Source organism: Vicia villosa, linkage group LG6, assembly GCF_029867415.1.
Source record: "Vicia villosa cultivar HV-30 ecotype Madison, WI linkage group LG6, Vvil1.0, whole genome shotgun sequence".
In the NCBI taxonomy this organism is placed as follows: Eukaryota; Viridiplantae; Streptophyta; class Magnoliopsida; order Fabales; family Fabaceae; genus Vicia; species Vicia villosa.
The window spans coordinates 97,290,065-97,313,792 of record NC_081185.1 but is presented as its reverse complement, the minus strand read 5'-3'; the positions used below and the strand labels follow the sequence as shown (position 1 = coordinate 97,313,792).

General features: G+C 34.7%; 1 protein-coding gene across 1 annotated transcript; it reads right to left on the bottom strand.

Moving 5' to 3' along the window:
• Nucleotides 1-14,697: 14,697 nt before the first annotated feature.
• LOC131609373 (probable disease resistance protein At4g19530) lies at nt 14,698-18,654 on the bottom strand. The gene is made up of 4 exons (XM_058881060.1): nt 18,519-18,654; nt 16,977-17,873; nt 15,088-15,769; nt 14,698-14,962 (listed from the first exon to the last, which is right to left on the bottom strand). The coding sequence occupies exons 1-3, from the start codon at nt 18,558-18,560 to the stop codon at nt 15,119-15,121; spliced, it is 1,590 nt and encodes a 529-aa protein (XP_058737043.1). The 5' UTR covers nt 18,561-18,654; the 3' UTR covers nt 14,698-14,962; nt 15,088-15,118.
• Between the last annotated feature and the right edge of the window lie 5,074 nt (nt 18,655-23,728).

Sequence of the window (23,728 nt, the reverse complement as noted above, 5' to 3'; positions counted from 1 at the left end):
TCAAAAATACTGTCACTTATATCCTTCATACCAACACAAAAAAAGCTCGATTTATAAATATTAAAAAAATCCCATTTTTTATTTTTATCTTTCACTTCCATGACTCAAATCTTACTCTAACATTCCATCTTTCTATGCGAACTCTATGAGTCTCTACAACAACATGGCGGACAAGGGCCGAACACGTATGACTAGGATAAGAATATTTCAAAGAAAAAATTCCCCAAAAAGGATGTTTATTTTAGGAATGCTAATGGTGTTTGTATGAAGGTCATATTGATTGGAGAGAATGTTGATGGTAAGTCCAAAGTTGTTAGTCCTCTCGTCAAGCATAAGGAGTTTACGTGCAAGACTTTAAAGAAGGAAATTAATCATATTTCCACTTCCATTTTTGACCAAGTTGGTGGTGAATATGATCCTCATGAGAACACTAAAGCTACCCAGGAACCTGAAGCGACTTTCAACCCTCCAACAATTAATCTCAACACTAAGAGCTCCCATATAGATGTTACTCTAAACAATATTCTAGGGAACCATGTTTTGCAGGCCAATCAATAAGTGATCAATGCTAAAGGTTATCATATTTTTATTTTTATGATGTGCTTTTGATGATTACAACTTGATGACAACTTAGTGTTGGTTTCACTGATGAAAACTTGTGAAGATGCAAGCGGTATCCACAACACAAGACAAATTTTGTTCAAAGCTTTTCCTTTGTATCAAGCAGATGAACTAGGGTAATTTGACAATCTCTATCCTCCGAAGATGGAATTAAACTTGAAGATATCTTAAGCCTCATATCCAAGAAGATTCAAGCAAGTGATTATATGATTGGTTTATTCGACAAAGTCTTAAAGCTTCAAAGTATGAAAGAGAGAAAGCGTGAAAGCTCGCCCAGTCGCGTTTGAGTAATCAATGTGTTGTAAAAACACAAAGGCATTCTTGTAAAGTAGTATGGTTAAATAATACATATACACACACACACACTCGCACACACTAAAACATGTTTAAATCCTCTATTTCTCAAATAAAACAACCAAAAAAAATTTAGAGACATGCAAGATGAATCAGGAATTGTCAGAATATTTTGAATTTTTTTAATTGTTCAATCGATTGGCACATATACCCAATCAAATGGGTTAGTGAAAACAATGTCCTTAATCTCTTGTGGCAGAATCTTAATGAAGGGCAACAACTATTTTTGAAAACCTTCCAATTTGGGCATTTATACTCGATTGTATTGGGTCATCCAATCGATTGGGACAAATAACTAATTGATTGCGACATTAAATTAGTCCATGGATATTTTCTTTTTTTTTCCCAACCTCTAGCCTATAAAAAGATGTCTCTTCATTCACATTTTCATATACAGAAACATGATCTCTCGGTCTCAGTCCTCACACTTTCTCTAAAAATATTTTTCTATTTTCTCTAACTTTAATTTAGTTGTAACGCTTCGAGTAAGTCTTTGTGTTTAAGTGAGCTTTTTTGTTATAGAAAAGGGGTAATATTGTAAATTCACTAATAGGTCTTTTTTTCTCTTGGTTGGATATATCCCCTTAAGGGTGTGTTTGTTAGGGTTCAAAGTTAAACCCATTAAAAGCTTGGTTTGGGGATTTAGTATTAAGTCTTTGGTTTGGTTTGTGAGTTCAGCCTGAGTAAAAGCTCATTTTTAGTTTGAGATTAACTTAGTGTAAAATATTAATTTGGTTTACGGTCACCCTTTGTATAATCCTATTTTGGTTTGAGATTAGCCTGATGTAAAATCTCAATTCGATTCGTGGTCAGCCCGTGTAAAACCCTATTTTGGTTTAGAGGATAGCCAGTTCAAAACTCCACTTTTGGTTCGAGATAAGTCCATACAAAATATCAATTTAACTTGGGGAGTAACAACTTCAAGTTCGTGTTTGGAAGAAAGACTAACCGCTCCTCTCTGATTTTCGTTGTTTGGTTGAAAGTTAACCTGAAACTTCATTTTCCTTGTATAAAAGGGTCTGTAAGCTCAACCTACTAAAAGCTTATAAGAATTATTGGATACTCTCAAGGTCAAGTATTGGGGAAAGTATTATGTCACTTAATTTAGAATGAACCTCTATAATTTCCGGTGTCATCTATTTTCCTTATCTATGTATTTTCTGCATATTTATTTTTCCCCTATTATCAGTCAAACATTTTTATCGAAAATGTTTTTAAACTCTGAAAATGAAAACAATAATATTGTAAACTTTCATTTTTCAAACCCCATAGTTCACCCTCTCTCGTGTGTGGAGTTATATATCCAACAAGTGGTATTAGAGCCTAACTTATGTTTAAAGACTAATCGTCTCAGGAGGAAGATCACTTCTAACACTTTTTTAATAATAGATATTTCTTTAACACACCTCCATCATTTAATGATGATAGATTTGAATTATGGAAATCTAGGTTTAAATTTTTTATTCAAAGTATAGATTTAACATTGTGGGAAATAATAATCAATAGTCAATTTATCTCTATTCAACACATAAATGGAAAAATAGTAGATAAATCTGATTTCCTTTCGAGCATAGAGGAAAAGAGAAAATTTGAAATTGACTTCAAAAGTACGAATTTTCTAGTAATTTCTTTAGATGATAGTAAACTCCTTTATGTTTATAATTGTAAATTTGCCAAGGAAATATTGAATACTCTTGAAATGATGTATGGAGTTTTTCTGAGTATCAAAGGATAACAAATGAAGATGCTTCTTTCATAAATGTTTCTCCAAATTTAGAAATGTAAGAAATTGTATTGGAACGTTTGTTACCTACAAATATTTAAGAGTTAATAATTGGAATCAGAAATCTGATCCAAACCTTTATTCAAGAGATGTGAGTGTTTATGAATTTTCAAAAAAAAAAATCAAAGAAGGGTGAAATCATAGAAAAGTTGAAGGAACTAGTTAAATTAATTAATGATGAAGTCATAGGTTCAAATTTGGAAGAATCCTCAGCAACTTCATCAAACTCCTACAAAACAACTCATGTGATTTCCTTTGAAATAACATACTCAGTAGTTGAACACTCTTCGGAGGATTCAACATCAAATGAAGAAACTTCATCTGTGGGAGGATATAAATAAGAATCATTATCAAATGAAATCTCTAAGAGAAAAAGAGAGAACAAAACCTCTGTAAATGAAAAAGAATCAATCTCAGGAAGATTTGTTGAAGAATCTTCTTTAAATGAAGAAAATAAATCCTGCTTGAAAGTATCTCACTAGGAAGATGACCATGAGGTAACAAAACTATCTTACAAGCAGTTAGCTAAGTTAAGTGCTAAGTTAATAGAATAAAATGATAAGATTAAAAAATGTAACTTAGACCTTAAGGACTATCATGAATTTACGGAAAAGAGTAATAAAACGCTTATGTTTGAAATTTCTAATATTAGGAACTCAGCTACAACATGTGAGACTTATGTCTCAGTAAAAAGAAAATGATAGATTTCTATGAAACACTAAATAAATTTACTTTGCCTCCAAGTAAAATCAAATATGATGGATGTTAGAACAAGATTTGGTTATGCAATATATCTCTGAGTTTTGATGATAAAAATGAGTATGTTTATATGAACAATTTTGATACTCTAATGTTTGTTGCTTTGAGCTTTTAACAAACAGGTTCTGAATCCGATGAAAGGCGTGGCCAACACATTAGAAGATACCAAGTTCCGCTTCTGCGCTACACAAGTTCTGATGAACAGTAGCAGACCACTTCAGAAGATTCTGAAGTTGTGACTCTGATACAAATTCTGAAGAAACCAATCTAAAGACCAAGTGATGAAGAATCTGAAGACGCGGTTCTGAAGACTCTGGAGACTTGAAGCTCTGAAGATTTATGTTTCTAAAGATAAAGAGTATTGAAGAACAAGTGCTGAAGACTCTGAAGACGTATTATGAAGACTCTAGAAACTTGAAGTTCTGAAGACCCAAGGATTATTATCGTTCTTCCAACTCATGTTGTCAGTCTCTGAAGTTCAAGAAAAATAGAAGATAACGATACATAGTACATAGTACGTGGTACAAAATGAATGTTTCACTCCACTACCATGAAAAGGAAGGGCGCGTTGTACGACCTTCTCCCTCACTACGTTCAAGCCGCCAAACTTCTGGAGTTTCCAGATTTGCACTCCAACGGATATATTATTATATTGGCTATATAAATGCTTGAATACTCAAAGAGGAAGCTGCTAATTCACGATCATATACATTCTTGAAAGATTGTTCATAGCTTCATTCTCTTTAAAAGTCTAGAATCTAAAAAATATCGTTTACATTCAGCTTGTGTAGAAGCATTTATTTGTAAACAAACTCTTATTCAAACTGTTGTTTGATTGTTCCTTAAGAGACTGGTTGGTCAGAATTTCTTGAGAAGTCTAGGAATAGTGTGTCTTAGAGTTTGTCCTCAAGATACCAGTTGGTCAGAATTTCTTGAGAAGTTTAGGACTTGTGCGTTTTAAAGATTGTATTGTGTTAGTCATCGGCAGCTAGCCCATGCAATTGTAATTAGTTTGATTATAGTGGATTAAGACCTCATTTGAGAGAGGCGAAATCAACTTGGCGGGTGGACTAGATTAGCTTGATAATTTTAAAGTGAACTAGTATAAACATACCTTGTTCTTTCCTTCTTTTAATATATTGTTATTAACAAGAGTGAAGTATTTGTTGTTTTAAATAGGGGAGTTGTTTTCGATAAAAGCTTTGTTTGGTTAAAAAAGAAAAACTTATTCAAATCCCCCTTTCTAGTGTTTTTCACACCTTTAGTTGGCATCATAGCTCTGGTTCTAAGTGGTGATAAAGAGTTTGAATCTTTATCAAACACCTAACAGTGTTCAGTACCGTTCCAGAGTGTAAAAAACAATGGCTACCCTCCAGTTAATCCTACCAACAATGTCACTGTTGATAATAGGGATAAAGATCAGTGTACAGCTAAACCTCATATGTTTGAAGGAGAAAAGTTTGACTATTGGAAGGATAGAATTGAAACGTATTTCATGGCATTTGACTTTGATCTTTGGGATCTGGTAGTTTATGGCTACAAATATCCAGTAGATGCAAGTGGTGTCAAGATTGCAAGAAGTGTAATGACAGATGGCCAAAAGAAAGATTACAAGAATCGTTTCAAAGCTAGATCTATTTTGTTATCTACTATTTCTCATGTTGAGTATGAGAAATCAATGATAAAGAGATTGCTAAATCCATATTTGATTATCTTAAAATGACTCATGAAGGCAACACTCAAGTTAAGGAGACAAAAGCTCTGGCCCTAATCCAAAAATATGAAGCCTTCAAGATGGAAGAAGATGAATATGTAGAAACGATGTTTTCAAGATTCCATATTCTTGTTACAGGACTTAAGGTTCTAGACAAAGGATATTCTACATCAGATCATGTTAAGAAGATTATCAAAAGTCTGCCTAAGAAATGGAGATCAATGGTAACTACTTTGAAACTGTCAAAGGATCAGAACAACACCAGTCTTGAGGAATTGATTTGTTCTTTAAGAAGTCATGAGATTGAGCTTCAAAAAGACGAACCTCATAGGAGAGGAAAATTCGTAGCTCTAAAGTCTAAGTCTGAAAAGACAAAAGCTTTTCAAGCAGAAGAAGATTCTGAAGATTCTGAAGAAGACCCAGGCAAAGATGAACTCTCTCTAATATCCAAAAGATTAAATCAACTATGGAAACATAGAAAGAGCAAGTTCATAGGACCAAGAAGATCAAAGGACTGAACTAAATCATCTTATGGTCAAAATAAAGCTTCTGGAAAAGAAGTCACATGCTACGAGTGCAATGAACCTGGACTTTACAAGAATGAATGTACAAATCTTAGGAAAGACAAGAAACCTAAGAAAGTGTTCAAAGCTAAGAAGGGTCTCATGGCAACATGGGATGATTCTGATTCAGGGGCATGGAAGACCTCGGGATTGATAAAGCCAATGTGGAGAGTCAAACTAAGATGTCAGAACATATGTTACAACATCTGTCTCAGAAGTCTAAATCATCTCTTATGAATGATTTTAGAATTAAGAAAAACAGTATCAATATAAGGAGACTAATGGTCAGTCTGGAGGTCCTCCTAACTTTGAATAACATACTTTGCTTCAGAATAAGAAGCCAAAAAAGGAGAGTGGTTAAGATTCAAGATTGTTTAATAAAGCTAGATACGTTGGAATGAAGTCTAGCTGCAAGATTGGGGACATGAATAATGCTTAAATCACGTTTGGGCCTATGAGATATAATCACGATGAAGATACCCAGGAAACAATCTTGAGACATCCTGAAAATGATAAGGATACGGCGGACATCTGGTATGCCATGATGATAAAGCCTTAAGTGCATAAAGAGAGTGAAGATCATGTACATGAAAATGCTGAGTTTGATAGTGTTATAGTTAATGGTGTTGTTAACAACCATGATCACACATCAAAAGAGGTGAAGACTCTAGGTGAAAGTATGAATGAGATCCATTGTACTACGAATGGCAAGGAGAGTAGATTAAATACGGATGATATGACTGCCCAAGTTAATGAAAGTGTTGATTTCATTGGACTGATGGATGAGAAAAGTGTCTTTCTCAATGGATACTTGAATTTGAAAACTAAAGACCTTCCTTGTTCCCACATAATGAAGAGTACTCATGAAGAAGATAATGTGGTGAAGATGAATGACAACATTGATAATGGTGTATATGCTCATGAAGAATCTATCTATGTGAACAATGGTGTATGTGTTATGTGTGTATTTTACTTGTGTTATTTACTTAGGAGAATCCTTAGAAGAACAAGAATTCGTACCTCTCTGGGTGATTCATATCTATGTGTGTATTTTACTTGTGTTATTTACTTAAAAGAATCCTTGGAAGAACAAGAATTTGTACCTCTCTGGGTGATTCATATCCACATCATACAAAATACTTCATTTGTAACGTGACAGTCATATATGAATCATCCTTTTAACATCAAGCTATAAAATTCGCTGAATGGAGAAAGACTGAGGAATTGACAGCTCTTGAGGTTAATAATACATGGCTTATTCAAACCTTCTCAAGAGAGCATGTTGAAACCAGTTTTATCAAACTTATACATATAAAATCTCAAGATCACCTAGATGTCCCTCTTACAAAGGCACTTCCTAAACTTCATTTCAATACTCTTATTTCTAAGTTTGTGGATTGAATAGAATATATATCTTTGGATGTATGAAAGATATCTTCGGATGCACAAATAACGGTGGAAAAAACATGGCTACTAGACCCGCTCTGTTAGGAAGACTGTAATGACTTATAACTTTATAATTATGGTTGTTCTAAGCTACATGACTCTGATGTTGCTATTGTTGGACTTCAAATCTTTCTTATTCGAGGTATTAGTCGAGCTTATCTGGATGAGGATGCAAGTGGCATAGTTGATATAGTCGTTTAAAGGAGTAGTGAGACATAATCAAGCATTTTTCCCAGATTTTCCTCTCACGTGTGGTACTCATTTATTGCATATGTGATATTACACAAATGAAATTTTAGCTCCCACATCTTTTAAGTCACTAATGATTCCTAATAATTTCAGTTAATACAATATTCTAATATTCATTCTATTTTGAGAAAAATTTAATTTGGAGATGTATTTGCCGACATTATTTAAAGTATTCGAAGATACATATCTGAAATGTTTGATATTACAACAACACCATTATTTCAAGATTATAATTTTCTTAGGCAAGTAAACTCAAATAGTATTAGAGTGAAATGAAAGTTAAAAGTCATACATTAATTAATTAATTAAGTCAAAACCATACATAACATCAACTATCACCCCCTTAAAAATCAATCGCATTAGCTCACTAGATTGTTCTTTCACTCCAAATTAAATAAATGAAATTTAAATAATCATGTATGTTTACATTTTCCATTCCTATCTTATAACATTGTGCCATGTGGATAGCTTCAATTGTAATGCCCATTTTTATTTTAATTATTTATTTTATTGTGTGTCGTGTGATTTGTTTGATAATTAGGTGATTAATTGATTTTATGCTATTTTATTGGGAATTAGTAGAAATAACATGATTTAGTGAGATTAACGTTGTTGGGCCTAACTTAGAATTAGAGTTGGTAAGTGGGAGGTGTTAATTAAAGCCTATTAGTAATAGTAAGAAAGTTAGTAAGATTAACAAAACAAGAGAATTTGGAAAATAGAAAATTAGAAGAGTCATTTGGTGAAAGAAGAGAAAGAGAGAAGAGAAGAGGAAAAAAGCTAGGGCAAAACCCCATTGAAGCTAGAGTTGTCTTCAATCTAAACCAAGGTAAGGGTGAGATTCTTTTATGATAAGGGTTTGTATGATGGTAGATTATGGTGCGAATTTGATTATATGCTTTGAAATCCATGTTTGTGTGAGAATTGCAATCTTGAAGAATGTTTGAAATTGATTAATGATTTACTGAGTATGTGATGAAATTGTTGGAGGTTTACATGAGTGATTGATATTGTGATTTGTGTGCAAACTCTTTTCTTTCAATTTTATGATTTAGGGATGTTAGGATTCATGCTAGATTTCATGAATTTGTGCTCTAAACATGTTTTGAATATAGATTGTTGATAATTGACGTTAAATACTGGTTATATGTGTTGCTAATTGATGTATGGAAGTGATTTTGAGTGGAGAAATAGCCTTTTCGCATAACTGAGTTTGCTGTTATTTTTCTGCATAATCGCTAGCCCACTAAGCGAGATCTTGTCTGCTAAGCGAAGTTTGGGAACAAATTTTGAAAATCGCGAGTCTGCTAAACGGGATTGGCCCGCTAAGCGAGCAAGCGAAAACGGTTCGCTTCTGTTTTTAGTTTCAGTCAGCGCGCTTGTGGCCCGCTAAGCCAACTTTGCTATCAAAACTTTATGAAACTTCTATATGTTGTATCTTTTGGTCCGTAACTCCTTTTTATGCACCGTTTGAACCTCCGTAAAGCTGAAATTGATTCTTATCTAATGAAATTGACTTGAATGATTCTTGAGAACTTTTTCTTGAGTCGTAATTTCTGATATCCTGATGTATGGTGAAGTGAATATTGTTGTATATTGATATGACATAAAGACGTGATTGAGAAGTGATGAATTACTATAATAGTAATGATGTTGTTGTTGCCATTGATTCTTGGCATTGAGTCAATGTTGTTTAGCCGATGTTGTGACGTGTTGTGAATGTTGTGTGAATGTTGCATCATTGAGTCGCATCCATTGCATAGTTTATATTAGCCTGAAAATGGCAACGACGATGGCCTGAAAATGGCAACCACGGCGATAGCCTGAAAATGGAAGTGACGATGGCCCAAGTGGCAAATTTCTAAGACGATGGGAGTTTTACTCCAAATGGTACCACATGCATATGCATATGATCAAGTCGCATATTGAGTTGCATTTTGAGTCTTTGTGATGATGAAGTGAATGTTATTATGTGTTGATGACGTAGTTGTGAATTTGAATATGTTGTTATGATTGATTGATAACATTGTTGTTGTGGTAAAGTTGCATTGTGTTGAGAAGTGGTGAATTGTATATGATCTCATTTTCGATATAAGTATTATCATACGTTCCTTTATACTATTTGATATCTCACCCTTTCTGTTTGAATGTTACCCTTTGTTGGTAACGTGCAGGTAATCAAGATGAGTAAATGTTACCGTTAGTAGTTCGAGTCGATGTCCTATGATCTGATACGTAGCACTCGGGGGGATTGACACTTGTTTCCTTTTGTTATGTTTAAAGTATGAATTATGACTTGTTGTTTTTCAAGTTAGACCAATATGCTAACTTTTGAAGTTTATGACTTTGTGAATTCTGCTGCATTGTTCACCAAAGTTGAGTTGGTTTTGAGACTATTAATTGCTATGAATTCTCCCTATTGATATGTGTTATGTATCGGTATAATGAGCTTTTATGTGATTGTTTTCAAGTCGTAATGTGACACCTCATGTTATTTTGGAATTTTGCACTATGATTCTATTATTAAACCATTAGGTAGATTTGGGATGTTACATCAATCACCTTTCAACTTTCTCACATTTTTTCCTTCTTTTTATTCAAATTTTAAATTGCCCCACTTTTTTTTTCATTTTCATTTTAAATTTTTTTTCTCTCCATCTTCTCTTTTCCTTTTTATTTTTTGTATAAATAAAAAAATCAACCATTTTTTAATCAAATGAAGAGAAATACACAAATATTTAAAACACAATTTAATCTAAGTAGAAAACATAATTCTTTTATGATTATTAAAAAATTATTCATAGTTATTCAAAATAATTCATAATTATAAAATTAACAAATTATTTTAAAAATTGTTAAAACAACTAAAAAGTCATTATCAATACAATACCTATTTTATTTGTAATCAACTATTGTCTTTATTTAAGAGACAAAACTATTATTTTTTAATATCAAAATTTTTATTTTTTTTTCCTTTTTCATCTCACGGGTTCTTTTTTATGTATGGTTGTTTAATAAAATTGAGTTTATTCAACAATTGTCCATTTTACATTTAAATAACTCATTTATGTTGCATTCCAAAATTTGTCCTCTTCTTTGTAGTATAGATTATGGTAGACGTTTATTTCATCGTTCATAAATAAATAAAAAAGAGTTTTCATTTGTTTCAAGACAATTCAGAGCAAAAGTCTGCTTTTACGGTGCAAGTGCAAAATTTGTAACTTCTGACTGGAAGGTCGTTTTAGCTCGGTTTTGCGATGCTTAGACCATTTTTACATTCTCTACATCTTTCGTGTTCAAGTCACAAGCTAACTCTTTGAGGAAGATGTCCAAAAGTGCAAATTGCCTGAATTTGGATTTACCGTTCAACTGTCTTTCGGATGTTCGAAAATTCATAACTTCTGTCCGCTAAGTCAGTTTGAAGAGATCCATATGCCAAAAGAAACGGCTTGAGGTCTATTACATTTCATGTGTTCGGGTCGAGAATTAATTCTTTGAGGAAGATCTCAGAATTTGCAATTAACCAGAAGTGATACAGTGAAAACGTGTGTTGAACCGTTGTTTATCAAATGATCACAAATTCATAACTTTTGCGCCGTTTATCGTCTCCGGATGAAATTTTAACACAAATTCCAGCTCGATGTCCCCGACATTTCGTATGTTGGTACCGAAGGCCTATTCTGCACCAGAAATTCCAGAATATTGCAAAAGCGTTGAGAATTAATTGTCGAAACGGAGTTTTGGACACTGTGCTGCAAGATTAAAAAATGCATAACTTTTAAGTGGAAAATCATTTTTGACCCGTTCTTTTTGCTAAAATTCCGTCTTGACGTCCTCTTCAGTTCATCTGTTTGAGTCAAGAGCAAATTCCTCATCGAAAATTTCAAATTTGCAAAACACGGTGGAAACTGCATGCTGAACCGAAAAAGGAAATTCAAATTTAATTGTTGTTTCACCGGAAAATTCATATCTCGGTCGTTTTTCATCGTATCTCGTTCATCTTTTGACACGACGTCCCTGCCTCAGAGATCTACAACTTAGTTGGCAAAGTCGAGACAAGATTTCGCACCGAAAAGCATGAGCTTGTGGTTCGATTGCGTGTCGCGCCCGAAAATAAGTCCAAAATTCAGATTTTTGCATTTGCTTATATATTCTATTTCATCCAAAATTATCATAACTTGAATTCATCCAAATTCTCTCACTCTCTCAAAGATCAAAATCACAAATATCCAAATTCTCTCAATTGTTCTTCAATTTTCATCATGTTCATCACAACTTCAACTATCTCCAACAACTTTCTTCAAGAAAATTCAAAGAATCACAAGATCCTTCCTCTCTCTCGATCTCGCGCGACTTCTCTCCCCTCCGTTTTTCACTCCAAGCTTAAATCTCTCTTTGGATTCATCTTCTAATCAAACTTCCTCTTCATTCAATAGGTAACATCTCTTACTTGATTATGTGAATTGTTGATATTTGTGATGTGAATTCTTGAACATTTTTCTTGTAGGCTAAATGTTTGATAAAATGCTTGAATGAGTTTTTGAGCATAATTTGAATTGTTAAGAATTGTTGTTGTTGAATCTTGTCATGATATCAAGTGTTAATGATATTTGGATTCGAATTTGGTTGATATAATTGTTTATCACGTGGATCTTGAATTTTGGTAAAAGTATTGATAATTTCATGTGTTGATGCGAAGCTTGATATTCATGAATTGTCGAAGTTTGAATAGTTTTGAATCCGGATTTTAATTGTGAATTCTTGATGCTAATATGTATGAAAAATCCGGATTGTAATTCATGTGTCGATATCTATTTCCATGTGATATTCGTTTATGCCGACACTTGGATGCTTGCTCGAAACCACCGCTTTTGATTGTGAATTTTTGATTTACAACATGTTTGCATTTTTGTGGCAACATAACTTGAGTTGGTAATTGCTTTTGAACACTAATTCATGGTTTTAATTCCGATTTCGGTGGTGTTAACTCACGCTGTGTTGCTGCCCGAAAATGAAAATATGTCGCAGTTCGCATGCTCTCTTATGCTTGTTGGTGCGCTTAATGATGGTTTGTGTCCTTAAATTTCCAGGCAAGCACAAATTTCTCTTTTCCCTACATTTTGCATGCATTTTAGCTCTTAGCTTTAGACATAGTTTCTTTTACACACTCATAGCTTAGACAACAAGCATGATCTCATCGAGTCTGATGGACGTGAGGGGTGCTAACACATTCCACTCGTGTAACCGACTCCCTTACCCGTTTCTCTGGTTCGCGATTACCCTATTTTTCCTTCCCTCGAGTTTACTTTGTGTTTCCTTTCCCTCTCTTGGGATAAATATAAACAGATGACGACTCTATTTCCGCGTCACTTTCGCATTTGTACTTGAATGAAAATCCCGGGAGCGACAATTTCAAATTTACATGAATATCTAAATATATTTTATACCTTATCAATTTTTAAAAATACATCAATCTTAAATCATTACATATTTAATATAAGTGTTCTTTTATTTCATAATTCAACAATAAAATTTTTTGAAAACTTTTAAATCTTATTAGAAATTTAAAATGATGTTATTTAATAGTTGATATATTTATTTTTATTAAAAATGCAGATAATGAGTACGAATATGAATACTTAAATTCTCATAGGGAACGAGAACAGGTGCTAAAGTTGTTACCCAAACGGGTATGAGGCCGGGTACAGAATTTCTTTTAACTCTGGGTATGAGAATGGGTACTATAGTACCCTACCTATACTCTGCCATTTCCATCCTTAATCAGAATAATATCTATTTTATTTTAATCAACAATTACTGCTATTTGAGAGATAAAAAGGTGCATCTTCGGATGCACTTTTCACGCACACGCAGATGCATATCTGAATTAAATTTTGGCATAATAAAGGTGCCTTTTCAATTAGGTCTGAGAAATGGCTAAAAAAGATGCTTCTGAAAATTCATCTCCAGACGCTAGAGGTAGTCGTGACTTTTCATAGTGGTGGAGGAACACCCATGAGAGTGGAAAGAGCAACCCCAACAAAAATTGGCCAACAAGACTAGTGGACTATTGCACTTGGATAACCCAATGCAAACTTCCTGAGACCCAAATACATAACCATGACAATAATGTCCCTGAGACTGGGGGTGATTCTCGACCCGGGCAAGTTGAGTCAGAGAGAAGCCTCTAGCCCAAATGCCCAAATTGATAGAAACAATCAGATCAATCCAGAAGATATATTAGAAATAAAACCCATAGGGATGTCAATGGGGCGGGGCGGGGGCGGGGGATACATTCCCATTACAATCCCCACCCTCGAATCTATTCCCCATCCCCACTTCGGGTCCCCGCTACGGGGGGATTTTGTCCCCCATCCCATCCCCGCGGATTCCCACGGATCCCCATGGTTCATGCAGAGATTCATAAACATGATTTTTTATTTTTTATTTTAAATCAAATTAATAGTAAAAGCTTAAAGAACTAACCACAAGAAATTTAGAAATTAGTCTTTATGATAAATATATTGTTTTAACAATATTTAATCTATAATATTGAGTGTCATGACCATCAAAATTTCAAACTAAAAAAATTGAAATAATCATTTATATCTCACTCTTCTACTAACAATACATATATATATTTTAAGTTTGTGTATAAGAATAATTATATGAAATGACAAATAAACTTCCATAATAATTTAAAATTATATAAAATTTAAGGACATTATGTTACTTTAGGCGGGGCAGGGACTCCACGGGGCGGGGGATATTTACGCCACCCCCGTCCCCGAAGTGCCTTCGGGGAGACTTTGTTCCCCATCCCCGTCCCCGCGGGGAAAAAAATCCCCATCTTTGGGGCCCCAAATGGGGAATCCCCACGGGGATCCCTGCTAATGGAGGCAAGTTGACATCCCTAAAAACCCAAATTAGTATAGAGGTTCAAAGGTTTGACCCTACCTCAGATGATACCAGAATTTCTGCTCCTTCTCATACAGGGAGCCCCAAAAATCTTGTCAATCCTATTATTGATTAATACTTGGAGCACCTTATAGGGGTGTGGATCTCAATAACAAGAAAAACAACTCCAACCATAAGTATATGAGCAACAACAATAATAATAATAATAATAATACCGAGTTTCTGCAGCCCAGCATAGAGAGAGAGACAAATAAAATTTGGACAACTAACTTTCCATTTCTAACTGCAAATTGGGCTATAAAGGACATATTCAATAATAAATAAATGTACCCAAAAGCCAAAGCACATCACAAAAAAGTATTGAAAGAGAAGCAAGCACTCAGAAATCTATTCATTTTTACATTAAAAGCTTCAAAAGTTCCCGACACACAACACCCAGTTTCTTTTTTCTGTGAAGTATTGTTCCACAAACTTCAATCCTTATATAGATTAAACCAGTGGTCATAGCTGCCAGGGAAAAAATAAAAAACCATGCATGCGTATGAAATGCATCCCCTGGAAAGAATTTCTTAGACAAACATGGTTTGCTGAAGTTGCAGACATTATAGTAAAAAACAAAAGTAAACAAGTTTCAGTTAATAGTTAATATTGTGGCATATCATGTTTAAGAAGATAATTACCTCGGGGCTGGTGGGAGAATATGGTGTTTTTTCAGTATGGTCTTTCGGTAAAAAGGCCAAGATTAAAGAGATCGGTTTCTTTCTCTTTGGCTGCATTCTTCTCGGCTTCATCTTTGTCAGAAACTAACCAATTGTAAGGAAGTTGGATTTTAGGCTCAACCCAGCTTTGTTCTACTTTGACAATTGATAAAGGTAGAGGTGCTACCATATCCATTCTTGAGTCCTCTATGTCTCCCTTGGTCATGACTCGCAAACCGCATTCCATCAAAATCAAACCTTTGCGGGCTTTAAATTTGATTTGCGCTCCTGTTTTTACAAAATGGCAGTGCTCCCGAGATATATAGATTATCAAAATATAATGGTTGCCACAAGTCTCATCCAAATTGAATGACATATCAAATCGTTCTTCCGTGTGTTCGTTCTCAAAGGAAAGATAAAAAGGACATGGCAATGGCGGCGAAGAGAGTGAGGAACTAGATGATGCATGGTCACTTTTTAACTCAAATTTTACATAAAAGAGAAACCCAAGCCAGTCATCATGCATACCAGTGTTATTTATCCTTCCTATAGAATCCCCTGCAAACGGACGACCAAAAAACTCTGGAAAGGAAAGATCTGCAGGAACACCACCACCACCCCAAGGAAGAACAATGTCAAAGCCACACCGAAAATGAAGAGGTTCCTGCTACCAATATCATCAACAATGAAACAGCAATACATGATAAAAATAAATTTTAGACAAATTATTAAAACATATAAAAAACTTAAGGATAAAATTAACAAAAGGACTACTTAAAATTAAATTTTACAATTTTAGTGACGTATTTTTCAATTCAAAAATTTGGGAGACTATTTTAAACAATACTTATAAATTTTGGGACTGATTCACACATTCATTCAAATAAAATCTTAAATTGTGGCTCAAAATTATGTATTATCATAAAAATATTTAGTTACTAAAAGTTATCCTCAACATAAAAAACAAATATGATAGGACTACCACAAAATAACAAAGATTAAAAATAAAAATTTATTTTCAGGACTAAATTAGAAAATACTTTCCAAGAAAAAAAAATAGTATATATTTATTAGGCATTACAATGGGTAAGTTATGGGCAGAGTACTGTAGTATCTTTTTCTATACCCGCAGTTTAACAAAATCCCCGTACCCGAGTCCATACCGTGTGGGCACAAACATTTATATCCGTACCGGTACCCATATTCGTTTACCTACATTTCTAATAATAAATAATTGTTCAACAATAATTTATCATGTAATTTTAAATTTTTAATAACACTAAAAAAAATTCATTGATGTTATTGTTGAATTAAGAAATAAACAAACATTTATATAAAAATGCATACAAATTTAATAGTGATGTATTTAATAAAATTGAAAATTAACTTGTGTACATAATTATAAAAATAAAAAATACATAAATATATATTGTGCGGGTATGGGGCAGGTTAGGTACTAAGGTAACCGTACCCGCGCCCATACCCACTTATTTGGGCAATTGCCTGTGCCCGAGACCATATCCATTTTGTGGGTCTTTATCCTACCCGTTGTGAATAAATTTTGAGGGTACCCGTTGGGGATGGGTCCAATTGCCATCCCTTATATTCATATAGGGACATATATCAAGTGAAAATGATGTGTTTATAAGGATGACAATTTGACCCATATCTAATGGATACCCGCTAAAAATAGATACAGATATGAGACAGGTAATTGTCCAAATTAGATATTTAAGAAAGTGTTTAAGCATTGCAAGAAGTATAAATGTATAGGATTGAAGGGTCTCATGATATATCAGCAGAGAAAACACGTACATACAATAGAAATAGGGAAAAAAAGCTAGGGGACGTATAGGCAAAGTATTACGCACCCGAAGTAGTCTTCGTACCCATGTAGTGAAGAGCCAATAAAGATATTCCTGAACATATTCCTGGTGGGAAAAAAGCCCAGTATTGCTAAGGGGAGAGTCAAAAATATATAATCCCGATCTATGGTTACACGATCCAGATGTTTGAAAATATCTTCCCATTGAATCTGATTCACCACTTTCTATTGGGAGCTCAGGAAAACTTTGAAGCTTATGGCAATGAGACAAGTTTAAATATGATAGACGGCGAAGAGACCTCAAGGAAGGAAGTTTATTAAAGTTATTTCCTTGAAGATTTAGTCTTTCCAAACACCTTAATCCTCCAATATCATCAGGTATTGTAGTAATACCGCAAAAGCTTAAGTCTAAATAAATCAAAGGTTGCATGATAGAAGTGTAAATCCCTCCTAGGGGAAATATCGTAAATTTAGAGCATCCGCAAAGATCTAAAGTTATAAGAGATGTCATCTTATAAAAAGTATGAGGTATTTCAATAAGATTTGTGCAGTTTCTCAAACTTAAGAATTTTAGATTTGCAAGATCCTTAACTGATTTATGAAACATGGACAAACTTGAACATTGATCCATTTCAAGATACTGAAGACTTACTAATCCATTGAACTCCGGAGTATTTTTAAGTTTGGTGCAATCAGAAAGACGCATAACTCGTAAAGACCTTAATCTTGATGCATTTCCAAAATCAAGGCTGACTAAACTACTACATTTCTGCAAACTCAAGAATACAAGTTTTGTAAGAAGTCCAATTGATGGATGCACATGCAACAAGTTTATGCATCCTGTAAGATCTAGTCGCTCAAGATTTTGTATCATTTCAAAGCATGGAGTCATCTTAAGGTTTTTGGAGTTGCTCAAATCCATCCTTTTTAAATAGGGGAGACGCTGTGAAGTAAGAATCAACCACTAAATGTTAGTATTGTTGCATTAAAACTAGAATTTCATTAATTCACTCCACTATATGATTTTAAAATCCACTTATAAACCTACTTGCATTAATTTTTTGATACCACTAAAGGAATGAAGTTTAAATCAAGGACTTGTTAGGAACCCATAAATTGTATTCAATAAAAAAAACATTTTAATTGAGAAAATGAGAAAAAATGGGAAGGAAAACTCTCCTCCAAAGGTGTCACTTTCTACAAGAGTCATTGTTCTATTCACCTAAGAGGAGTGCTAGTATCAATACACTCTCTAATACATTCTTTCAAAATACAATGTCTAATAGATTGAAACTCAAAAGGATCACACTAAATCATGTGTTACCCAAATAAATTTAGTGAGATTAATTTGAATATCAGACAATTAAAAAGTGTGTATTGAGAAGAGTGTGTTAGCGTAACTTTTCATTGAGAAGAGTATAACCTTGGTTGAACACATGAAAAAATAATTTTGAAAAAGCATAACCTTGGTTTTTTTTATAAAAAGTTCATGTATTTCTCGAAAAAATATATTGACTATGGTTTTTTCAATTGCTTTTTGCTTTTTCGGAGAGAGAATAGATGAAAACTGTGATAATTAGAGAAATACCTGGATGCCTGTCCATAATTGTTCAATTTTGCCATCAGGCATATTTAATTCTACCAGGTTATATGGATGAAAATTTGATGGCAAAGACGCGAAAGGATAACCATTCCAAGAAAGATAACATAGGGAATCAGAAAGAAATTTGTGTTAGAACAAGATTTGTTCTTATCAATTATCTTAGTTTTGATGATAACAATAATATGAATTTTGCTTAAGATAATATGGTACTCTAATCCATTGCAATTTTCCTTTCAGGAAATATATATAAAGAGTACGCATGATTCAGCGCTCAGAAGTTGTATCTCAAATGGTTCAGCATGCAACATCAGAACATGGTCTGGCAAGACATCAGAAGATGGTCGAAGCAGAATCAGAACATGGGTCTATGGAAGCATCAGAAGAACATGAGATCAGAAGCACTGAAGATCAGAAGATGGTATCACGCTCAGAAGCACTTCAAGATCAGAAGATGCTATGCACCAAGCTGTTTTGACTCTGATGATATTCAAACGCAGTATTCACAAACATCAGATCAGAAGGAAGTACAGGTGGCAGACTACGCTGACTGACAAAAGGAACGTTAAAAGCTACTAAAGGCTACGTCAGTAGACACAGCGTGAACAAGGCTCGAGGTAGTTGACAAAAGCGTATAACATTAAGTGCAATGCTGTACGGAGCACGCAAAGCATTAAATGCATTCAACGGTCATCTTCTCAACGCCTATAAATATGAAGTTCTGATGAGAAGCAAGGTTACCAATTCTTAACAACTCTGAACGAAAATAAACCTGCTGAAACGCTGTTCAATCAAAGCTCAGAATCTTCATCAACTCACTACATTGCTGTTGTAATATTTTAGTGAGATTAAGCTTAAACGTTAAGAGAAATATCACAGTTGTGATTATCGCTTTTAAGAAGCATTTGTAAACTCTTGAATAGATTACATTAAGTTGTAAGGAACTAGAGTGATCAGTGTGATCAGTATACTCTAGGAAGTCTTAGCAGTTGGCTGAGCAGTTTGTAACTAGAGTGATCGTGTTGATCAGAATACTCTAGAGAAGTCTTAGGAGTGAACTAAGCCTAGAGTGATCGCGTTGATCAGTAGACTCTAGAAAAGTCTTAGAGGGTATCTAAGCAGTTGTTCCTGGAGTGATCAGTGTGTGATCAGAAGACTCTGGAAGACTTAGTTGCGGACTAAGTGGAAAACCATTGTAATCCGTGCGATTAGTGGATTAAATCCTCAGTTGAGGTAAATCATCTCTGCGGGGGTGGACTGGAGTAGCTTCGTTAACAGCGAACCAGGATAAAAATAATTGTGCAATTTATTTTTATCGTCCAAGATTTAAAGTCACACTTATTCAATCCCCCCCTTTCTAAGTGTTTTTCTATCCTTCAATTGGCATCAGAGCGCTGGTTCTAAGGTGCAAGCACTTAACCGTGTTTAGAAAAGATTCAGGAAGAGAAAAACGCTTCATTTAAAAGATGGTTGATGAAAGTGGAAAGTCTACATCTACACCTGCATCTACATCTGGCTCTGCTGAGCAATACAACGGAAACAATGGTTATACTAGACCGCCGGTATTTGATGGTGAAAACTTTGAATACTGGAAAGATAAACTGGAAAGTTATTTTCTGGGTCTAGATGGTGATCTATGGGATCTTCTAATGGATGGTTACAAACATCCAGTAAATGCCAGTGGCGTGAAGCTGTCAAGGCAAGAAATGAATGATGATCAAAAGAAGCTTTTCAGGAATCATCATAAATGTAGAACTGTTTTGCTGAATGCTATCTCTCATGCTGAGTATGAGAAGATATCTAACAGGGAAACGGCTTATGACATATATGAGTCCTTGAAAATGACTCATGAAGGAAATGCTCAAGTCAAGGAGACAAAAGCTCTTGCCTTAATCCAGAAGTATGAAGCCTTCAAGATGGAGGATGATGAAGACATTGAAAAGATGTTTTCGAGATTTCAAACTCTGACTGCTGGATTGAGAGTTCTTGACAAAGGATACACCAAGGCTGATCATGTGAAGAAGATCATCAGAAGCTTACCCAGAAGATGGGGTCCTATGGTTACTGCATTCAAGATTGCAAAGAATCTGAATGAAGTTTCTCTGGAAGAGCTGATCAGTGCCTTGAGAAGTCATGAAATTGAGCTAGATGCAAATGAGCCTCAAAAGAAAGGTAAGTCTATTGCATTAAAATCTAATATCAAGAAATGCACTAACGCTTTTCAGGCAAAAGAAGAAGATCCTGAAGAATCAGAATCTGAAGAAGAAGATGAACTGTCCATGATCTCCAGAAGGCTAAATCAACTCTGGAAGACCAAGCAAAGGAAGTTCAGAGGCTTCAGAAGTTCAAGGAAATTTGAACGTGGAGAATCTTCTGATGAAAGAAGATTTGACAAGAAGAAGGTCATGTGCTATGAATGCAATGAGCCTGGACACTACAAGAATGAATGTCCAAATCTTCAGAAGGAAAGTCCCAAGAAAAAGTTTCATAAGAAGAAAGGTCTTATGGCAACCTGGGATGAGTCAGAAGATGATTCAGAAGATGAGCAGGCCAACTGTGCGCTGATGGCGACAGAAGATGACGGATCAGAATCTACATCAGAATCAGATTCTGAAGAGGTATTTTCTGAACTTACTAGAGATGAGTTAGTTTCCGGTCTAACTGAACTTCTGGAACTCAAGTCTCAAATTAGTCTCAAATACAAAAAGATGAAAAAGCAATTTGAATTTGAAACAAAGAAGCTTGAGTTGGAAAATTCTGAATTAAAAGAAAAACTTTTAAAATTATCCAATAATGTTGGATCTCCTTCTGATTCAGAAAAATCCACTCCTAGTCTAAACCATATTCTGAAAGAATATGATTTAAGTTTCAGGAAGTTCCTATCTAGAAGTATTGGCAGAAGTCAGCTAGCTTCTATGATATATGCTGTGTCTGGAAACAAAAGAGTTGGCATTGGTTTTGAGGGTGAAACCCCATACAAACTTGAACCTTTTGATGAAATGAAAATTACATACAAGCCATTGTATGATCAGTTCAAGTATGGCCACTCTCATGATATTAGGCACACTTCACATGCTCAAAGTTTTCACATAACACACACCAAAAAGCATGTGACACAACCTAGGAAATATCATGAAACTCACATTAAGAATTATCATGCTGTTCCTTCTATTGCTTATAATGTCAAACCCAAGTTCAATCAGAACTTGAGAAAATCTAACAAGAAAGGACCCAAGAAAATGTGGGTACCTAAGGATAAGATTATTCCTATTGCAGATATCCTTGGCTGCAAGAAGGACAAAGCACAACATGTCATGGTACCTGGACTCTGGATGCTCACGACACATGACAGGAAGAAGGTCTATGTTCCAAGACCTGGTGCTTAAGTCTGGAGGAGAAGTCAAGTTTGGAGGAGATCATAAGGGCAAGATAATTGGCTCTGGAACTATAAAGTCTGGTAACTCTCCTTCCATTTCTAATGTACTTCTTGTTGAAGGATTAACTCATAACCTCTTATCTATCAGTCAATTGAGTGACAATGGTTATGGTATAATCTTTAATCAAAAGTCTTGCAAGGCTGTAAATCAGAAGGATGGCTCAATCCTATTTACAGGCAAGAGGAAGAACAACATTTATAAGACAGATCTGCAAGATCTTATGAGTCAGAAGGTGACCTGTCTTATGTCTGTTTCTGAAGAGCAGTGGGTCTGGCACAGAAGATTAGGTCATGCTAGTTTGAGAAAGATTTCTCAGATTAACAAACTGAATCTGGTCAGAGGACTCCCTAATCTGAAATTCAAATCAGATGCTCTTTGTGAAGCATGTCAGAAGGGCAAGTTCTCCAAACCTGCATTCAAGTCTAAGAATGTTGTTTCTACCTCAAGGCCATTAGAACTCTTGCACATTGATCTGTTTGGACCAGTCAAAACAGCATCTGTCAGAGGAAAGAAATATGGATTAGTCATCGTAGATGATTATAGCCGCTGGACTTGGGTAAAATTCTTAAAACACAAGGATGAGACTCATTCAGTGTTCTTTGATTTCTGCATTCAGATTCAATCTGAAAAAGAGTGTAAAATCATAAAGGTCAGAAGTGATCATGGTGGTGAATTTGAGAACGGATCCTTTGAAGAATTCTTCAAAGAGAATGGTATTGCCCATGATTTCTCTTGTCCTAGAACTCCACAGCAAAATGGGGTTGTAGAACGAAAGAATAGGACTCTGCAAGAAATGGCCAGAACCATGATCAATGAAACCAATATGGCTAAGCATTTCTGGGCAGAAGCAATAAACACTGCATGCTATATTCAGAATAGAATCTCTATCAGACCTATTCTAAATAAGACTCCTTATGAATTGTGGAAGAATAGAAAGCCCAACATTTCATATTTCCATCCTTTTGGATGTGTATGCTTTATTCTGAACACTAAAGATCATCTTGGTAAGTTTGATTCCAAAGCTCAAAAGTGTTTCCTTCTTGGATATTCTGAACGCTCAAAAGGCTACAGAGTATACAATACTGAAACATTGGTTGTAGAAGAATCAATCAATATCAGGTTTGATGATAAGCTTGGTTCTGAAAAACCAAAGCAGTTTGATAATTTTGCAGATTGTGATATTGATATATCAGAAGTTGTTGAGCCAAGAAGCAACGCATCAGAAGCAGAGCTCCTCAGAAGCAAAGAACCAGAAGATCAAGTATCAGCTTCTCTGGAGGATCTAAGTATTTCTGAAGAACCATCTGTCAGAAGATCATCCAGACTTATCTCTGGTCATTCAGAAGATGTCATTCTTGGAAAGAAGGATGATCCAATCAGAACAAGAGCATTCCTTAAGAACAATGCAGATTGTCAATTAGGTCTTGTATCTTTGATCGAGCCAACTTCTGTTGATCATGCTCTAGAAGATCCAGACTGGATAATTGCTAAGCAAGAAGAACTGAATCAGTTTACAAGGAATGATGTTTGGGATCTTGTTCCTAGACCAGATGGATTCAATATAATCGGCATAAATTGGGTCTTCAGAAACAAGCTCAGAATGAGAAGATGAGAAATTCTTACTGTCTAAGATGATTCAGAATCTCTCTAAAAGCAAAACAGCTGTAACTGGCTATCCAGATGGTAAACACGTGTTCACTATTCCTGGACAAGCGTGTGTGCAGTTGAGGGGACGTCTACTTAGGTAACTGTGCAAATCAC

Excerpts from the sequence above, each read along its gene's own strand:
- LOC131609373 (XM_058881060.1), bottom strand. The coding sequence starts at position 18,560 with ATGCCTGATGGCAAAATTGAACAATTATGGACAGGCATCCAG. Across the intron at positions 17,874-18,518 it reads AATTATGGACAGGCATCCAG|CGTCTCCCCTATTTAAAAAG; the intron begins GTATTTCTCTAA and ends CTTACTTCACAG. Across the intron at positions 15,770-16,976 it reads GGGTACGAAGACTACTTCGG|GAACCTCTTCATTTTCGGTG; the intron begins GTGCGTAATACT and ends TATTGGTAGCAG.